This window comes from Anopheles aquasalis, chromosome 2 (assembly GCF_943734665.1).
Source record: "Anopheles aquasalis chromosome 2, idAnoAquaMG_Q_19, whole genome shotgun sequence".
NCBI lineage: Eukaryota > Metazoa > Arthropoda > Insecta > Diptera > Culicidae > Anopheles > Anopheles aquasalis.
In genome coordinates, this window is record NC_064877.1 from 58,753,147 (window position 1) to 58,760,646 (window position 7,500).

Below are 7,500 nucleotides of genomic sequence, written 5' to 3' on the forward strand. Positions count from 1 at the left end.
TTCATCGTTTCTCAGCTGCCAGCGGTAATATTCAATAAAAAATCATTGAACCATTGGAGCGATGCCGGTCACGAAGCAGCGCAGTACTCGCGGACGAAAAGACATTGACCGTACACCGAAGCCAAGCTGAACACTGGCAGTGCCGAGATGATGATACCGGTGCCAGTGCCGGTGGCCTGCGGCGACAACATTCTTCTCCGCCGCTGGCATGGCAATTGTCAATCGGACCGAAGACCACGGGACGGGAACGAGAATCACAACGCGAAACGGGATAAACAGGATGTGATGGTCGTCCTTGACGTGGAGAATCCTGACAAAACGCAGCAGCAGTAGCGGGACACACAGCAGGCATCAATAGGCAGCCGGAGATCAAAATCTAATATTTTTTTATTGGCAATATTAAATTGTACGCTTCGCGAGCACCGAGAGCAGTCCACCGTGGTCCACGGGGGCCATTGGCGTTTGTTACCGCCGGAAAGACGTCGAAAGTAGTCGTTGAGTCGAGCACCGCTTGAATGGCGCTCGAGACGCTCGAACGAAGATGGAAATTATTGTTCAGCAGTACCACCTCCGTGCCATTGAGTTGACGCAGTTGCCAGCCAGCCAGCCACTTGGAATGTCACAATCTTCCCTTGCCACCCCCCCCCCCCCCCCCCAATGACCGTGATGGGCTACAACGGTCGAGGGGAATCAAGAGTCCTTCAAAGTGGCTCCTTTGCGCCCAAAAACTGGCGACAACGTCTGACGTCAGTATTTGACGCGCGAGGTTGACATAACCTCTCGCAGAACATCCCTAATCTATCGCGTAATCGCACAGCAGCTGGTGATAGTGTCTTTGAGGGGCCATAAATTGGTTTACTCCGCCGAACGATGTCGCTAACGATGAGGTAATAAGGTTTGACGAAGAGTTAAATTAGCTGCTTAGCGGTGTTATTCGTGGGTTATGTCTCAGAAGACGCATTGGACCAACGTCAACACTTGGAACGGGCAGGATCTTTTCCTCGACGAAATGCTCACGCATAATTATCCACCCTCCACTGTTGAAAAGCTTCATACACTCGATACATACCTACGACTTCCATGTCCCCCGAGATGAGCTGCGTGTGGAAGGAGGGAGCGTCGGCCGATATCTCGCAGCTGTACTTCCCGGAGTAGCTCGTCTCGACCGGCTGCAGCACGACGTGGCTTTCGTTCGACAGTGCCCGCTGCTCCAATCCCGAGCCCGTTCCGTTGATGAGATCACCAAGATGACCGAGCGATAGAACCAGAAGCAGAAGAAGTAAATTAGAGCAGGGACTCAAGGCAACTTCATGGAGCAAATGACGCATGATTAGGGAGGAATGTAGGAATGAAAGCTAGAGGGAAAAAACAAAACGGTGAACAAAAGTGGACAGAAATCAAACTCACACTCCTGGACCAAGAACCTTGGACAGGACATTAGTACATCTATCTCCCAGGACATTAACAAATGCCAATAAGCAACCGGCGGACTGACCGTTTCGTTAAATGAGAATGAGAATTGACAACCGCCTGGTCAAGTCAAATCTGCTGCACGTGCTATCGTCAGCTGTTGATTAGCTGTCAGGTCACTTTGCCGCGGTTCGGCCCCCCAAATGTCGCTCCACTGGAAGTCTGCCGCGTCACCAGTCAGTGGTTTACGAGGGGAAGGAAACGGTAAACGCAAAAAAAACCCAAGAACGAAGTATCCAGATACGGGAAACCGGACCGAAAAACCAAATCCCCGACTATCAATCATCGAGAAAAAAAAAGAGAGAGAGAGAGCGGGAGAGCGACAGTGGCGCCGGACAGGGGCGTTGGTGGTTCATTTATTTGTTTCATTCGAGCGGTTTCGTGTCGAATTTCCGCTTCCTCCCTTTTTTTCTCAAGGTTTTTTTTGCTGCTACTCCTGCTCGAACACTTTACAGGGAAGTGGAATGGATGGCAGGGAGTCGTGTCGTAGGAGCAGCACGACATCCGGTAGGTGGCTTCGTTGGCAGTAATTTGGGAGGCGAAAGAAAAATCGCTTTCCCTCCGTGGTTGCTGCTGACTCGTCAAATGAGCGCGAACATCAGCGAATCGGGCCAAATGGATGCAATATGCGGTAACGGTAACCGGCTGTTAAAATGTGACATTTATCACCCACCAGCACCCAGCGACCAGGAGCTATTGTCGTCGTCGTTTCTGTTTGGTGCTACAACTAATGGTATCGTTGGGGAATCGTTTCAGGTGTCACAGTGTTGATGGGGACGTTTCTCTCTCTCTCTCTCTCTCACTGTGTGCCCTTGTTTCTATTGTTTCGGAGGCCAAACACATAAAATGAGGAATTGATGCACGCGTGCGCCCGGAACTGGAAGGAAAATTACTGTTTTTTTTCGCGATCAGTGATGAAGATGGATTGACATGGTTTGGTTCAATGGATGCTAGGGGATTGAAGAGGAAGGTGGGTGGTTTGTGGCTATCAAATATGATAAACTGCCAATTAAAGGGCAAGAAATGGATTATTTATGGCGGTAAATATGTTCAAATGCTCGGCGATGGCATAAAACGGTAAACCGAACCGAACTGCTCGCCCACAAGGCTAATCATAAATCATCGGCCACAAAACGATCGTGGCGCCGTGGCGGTAGCTGAAGGCACCAGCAGCTCCCCTCGAGCAGCATCGATTACTGATCCAATACAGAGCGATCGGTGTTTTGGCAACGAAGTGACAAATTCCAGCCAACCAACTAACCAAACAGAGCAGCAGAGCGTGATGCATTCGAGAGATTCGGGAAGCTTAGAACAGATAAAACGGGCTCCACTGGGCACTGGAAGTTCCCTTTCACTTCCTGTTTGTGGAAAAATGACCAATGCGCCCAGCTGGCGTCTGGTGATTGCACCTTCGATTTGGAGAAGAAGAGAAAAAAAGTCCCACGATCCAATCATAAGTTCGAAGCAGAATTTATGAGAGTACAACTTCCCTGGACGCAGAATATCGTTAGATCCACGCAGACACACAGAGACACAAAAAAGCATGATTGGGACATATTTTCCACCGGATCGCGCACTAACTACTGGCGCGTTACCGACTGGCGAGTCCCTTAAATCTTCATCGAGAGTTTAGGACACGAGGGAACGGGCGAGGGCCTGTACAATCTGGGAGGGAGGTATGGTGCCAGCGAGAGAGAAAAAAAAAACGAAGAGACACAAAATGACCCCCGTGCCACCCTGAAGATCGATGGTGAATCGAGCCTCGGAGCGCAAAGCGCGCGGTCCAGCGGAAAGCAGCATTCCAATTTGGTGCCGAGAGGCCGTTATCGATGTTGTTTATCGACCGGAAAGCACTGGGAACAGCCCAAGGGGAACGGCAAACAGAATCTCACAAAAAAAAAATGCGAGAAAAAAGAGACGCGAACCACTGGGAAGCAACGGAGAAGGAGAGCAACCGGAACCGGGACGGCCGGGTGGTAAAAATACGGGCAATTTATTTCTTATCTATTTTGCGGTGCGGTTTGTCCGCCCTCTCCTCGTGGTCGATCGGCCGGCCGAAAGCCGATTTTCGTCGACCACACTAGCGACGTTTCTGGTTCTGGTCTCTATTCTCTTCGGTTGCGCCCACCAGAGAAGGAGAGAGAGAGAGTGATCTTGTTAGCTAGATGATGCTTTGCGTGGCGTGACAGACGAAGAAGAGACACAAGAAGAGAGAAAGCGGGAAATGCGATTGGTGCCCGACGATTGGTAACCCAGTAGCCATCATTCGGGCGGCTAGGCAACAAGCAAAAAAAAACCGAAATCCAGAGCCCAGCAAATGGCCATAAAAAGTCATGCCAGCCGTCAGAGAGAGAGAGAGAGAGAGAGGGAATGGAGGAATAGTCGATGGCCACCAATGACGAGACCATCGAGGATTAACGCGCGCGCGACGTAGCAAGTTGATCTATGTGGCGTTACGCACAACACGCGAAGATCGGCAACGGCGCCGGTACTGTCACTAGTGGATATAGCGGAGTCCTGGCCTCACCTTCCCTCCACTTGGTTCTCATTTCCAGGGTTTTCGATTTTTTGCGTTTTTTTCTTTGCTGCCTTGCTGCTTCCTTCCTTCCATCCCATCATCGGCACCCGGGGAGACATTTTGTCATGTTTTGGACGCCAGCACCACCATCCACCATCCACCATCGTTGCTGGCTTTTATGGGACGCGCTCGGCGCTCGAACGATGGCGAAAAGTGTGTTCACGACCGAGCGAGTAAACAGAGCATAACCGGACCCAACCCGAGATCCCAAATGAAACCAACGAGCTTTGCCCGTGGCCACTGGTGTCCTCGTCGTCGCTGGCTTGTCAGACTTTTGCGTGCGTCACGGTACCGCGTTCATCAATATCCCACGCGCTCCGCGAATAGCACACCGGTGGCCCGTAGGCAAATCGTAGATAATATGGACCGCGGTCTCTCTGGTTGTCCTCCAGGAGGAGCGCATCTCACCGTCAATGCCAACTACTTCTCGTTTTCTCGTTCGCGCGACGCGTATTGCTGCCTCAATAAAAGAAAAGAAAAGAAAACAATACTATTTCTGAACAGCAAAAACAAGCTCGGTAAAACTATTCCACCGCAGGGCAGGGGAACGGAATTTCCTTTTCCGATGGAATGTCCCTCCCAGCATCGGGCGAGATGGCTTGATTTCGCGCCACGAACGCCACGGAAATGGTTTGATTGTCTTCCAACGTCAGCTCCCGTGGCCCCCGAGCTCACCGATAAGCAAGCCGTATCCTAGAAGCCCCGACAGTGGTCGCATGGATGACAACGAAAGAGAAGAGCGATATCACCACAATCACAGCAAACACGGGATGGTAACCGCTGGCTATATAGGAATCTAGGGTCTAGTGAGAGGAGAATCCTGAATTTCATCCCCCCCCCCACCCCGTCCCAAAAAACAACCTCAAAATCGTAAACAATCTCTTCTCCTTCTAGTTTTGTGGTTGTTGTTTTTTTGGTAGTGTCCGGAGTAGATGACGTAGTGGAGAAGCAGAAATCGTGGTTCCGGTGGTGCCGGTTCCTCTTCCGCCGGAAGCGACAAAACCACAACCAGCGACGCCAGTGTCTCTGTGTGTGAATTTGATTGGTAGTCACCAACCGCCGTGTACGTGTGCTACTGGTGCTCGGCGTCTGTCTGAGTGAGTGCTTCGTCACTTGCCCGCGTACCGGTCGGGCGATTGGTGATTTGAATTTTCATTAGCTTTCCGGGCTGGTTCCGTCCTCGTCCGTGATGGCCTCCGGTGCAGACCTCGGCAGGCACCTCGTTTTGGCACCAGGCACCGGCACCACCTAGCCAGTGGCGGCCGCGTCTCGTCGTCGGCACTCCGCAAGCAAAGCTCCGATCTGAAGATTGATTTGTGGCTCCGGCACCGGAGATTTATGGGATTTTGCGGTGAGCGTGAGTGAGTGGTGCGGTGCGGTTTGGAAGGATTGTGTCAGGTTCGCCATGATGGGGACCGGGATTGCACCGCGGGAGCATCGGTGCATTAGCGTCAGGCATCGGTTTCGAGAGTGCATCGCGGTTCCGCGATTTGCATCTCGACGTCCGCCCTGGCGCCTTATCCTGGTAGCCATCGATGGATCGGTGGCAGAGGCGAGAGTGAGCATTAAAGTGTTCGAGATGTCCTTTGTCATGGGATGGATGCTGCTAGCTGGCGGTGCAGCACATTGTGGCTGAGGAATTGAGTTGTTGCAAAATGAAACGCTTTTGGGTGTGCTTTGAAATGCACATGGATTATGTTGTTTTTTCTCCCTCTATTGCTTGCGTTTGAAATGAGGCTATTGAGAAGCTTTGTTTGTTGATGCAGTGCAGCACTTTTTTGCAAGCAAAATGTATAGTTAGAAGTATCCTTATGCTGATGCGAGATGATGCTAAGATCAGTTTGATAAAATGTCGTGCTTTTTCATTTGTATAGTTTTCTGCTGTTTCTGATGTTTGAGTTTATTTATTTTTTTAAATTACTCCCATTAAATAGATGGTCTGTTTTAGAAATGGTCGGAACGTTATTTGTTCTGAGTGAAGGTTTATGGAAGCCTATAGATCTTACCTAAAGATCTGTTCTAAATGTTCTCCTCTGCCGATTGCCGTTATACCCCAGTACGCTATGCCAGTACGGTAGTCTACCCTAGAAGAACACTTACATCTTTTGGACAGACCGACCATCAACAGGTACAGGCGCAGGTACAAAAGAACGCCTGGCAGCTTACGAGAAGGAAATCTCGAAGTTTACCTAAAGGATGTTCATCATACAGTGTGATGTACCTTGTGCTCATCTTTAAACAGCAAATCGGTGAAACTACTCCGCCCTCGAAAGCGAACATCTTTGGACACGGGACATGGAACTATCTTCAGTGATGTTCCCGCTAGGAATCGTGCACCTTCGAGACAATGGTATAAATCACGAAAACTAAATAGATTAATACCAGTACATTTGGATTCACGAAGACGGCAGGATGGCATATTTCTTCTCAGTTCTCCAGTCCTGTAGGTTATTTTCATAACTGAAAGTGTTGTTATGTATCGGTTGTGAGTGAAAGTGATACAAGAACAAAAAAAAAGGGACAATCCAAATGATATTCAAGTGAAAGTGAAACAGCTTGTCGAAGAAGAAGAGTCTGGAATCTCACAAGCTTAATTGTGATTTAAGAAGAATATTCAACAAAAAAGTGTTTAGCGGAATGAAGGTTGATGGAACGATTAGCAACTGAGTCGCAACGGATTTGATGGTATCTTTGCCAAACGTCGATCGATCGCGACCGTCTTTAATCTCCAGACTACGAGAAAGAAAACAAGAAGTTCGAACTCTTGCTCCAGCAGATGACTCGCAATGCTGCTGATCAGCAGTTTTCAGTCAAGCAGGGGCCTGGTATCCAACGAAGCGACCAGAGGCGCCGAAATAGGATATCCACGGATGGCGATCAATGCGTTAACGTATAAGTCCGCGTTAGCGCGTGGAAAGCCAGCGGTTCGAATTCCACCTTCATTCCCCCATCGCCCCAAATCGGTTGCACACCTGTTTGAAGTTTGGTCTTGGAAAACCTCACCCCTGCAAGCTATTCTACGCAGTGTGGAAAATAGTTAGTAAGTATTTGGCAATAAGTAATGCCGGCACTTTGATTGAGCTAAAAAAAGTGAAACTTTGTTCAAAGATTGCTTACGTTATAAAGTTGTAAAGAAAAATCGTTATAAGGAATGCAAAATTCCGTAAGCACTAGCTACTTTTTTTGCTTGGATGCGGTCCGGAATAGAGACATGGCAGAGTCTGAAAATAATGTTTCCCTTTTTTTCTGCTCCGCAGTTCATTTCTTCTCTTCATGGCGGCGGAATGGGCCGACAAAGCACAAGCCACAGAGACGCCTGTTGGTTTCCTTGGGTTAGTTTTTCCTCTACAGGTTCAGCAGTACTGGTCGCAGCTAGTTCAACGACAAACCGCCATTTCGTGACCGCTCGCCCACATTGTTGGCGTTTCACTACATCATCGTCAATAAGATAC

At 49.4% G+C, this 7,500-nt stretch overlaps 1 protein-coding gene across 1 annotated transcript in view; it reads right to left on the reverse strand.

Moving 5' to 3' along the window:
* The window catches only part of LOC126570322 (uncharacterized), a 94,377-nt gene that overhangs the window by 13,530 nt on the left and 73,347 nt on the right, over nucleotides 1-7,500 (reverse strand). Inside the window, exon 4 of the mRNA XM_050228001.1 lies at nucleotides 1,070-1,205. Within this exon, the coding sequence (XP_050083958.1) occupies nucleotides 1,070-1,205 (136 nt within the window). The remainder of the gene's footprint in view (nucleotides 1-1,069; nucleotides 1,206-7,500) is intronic.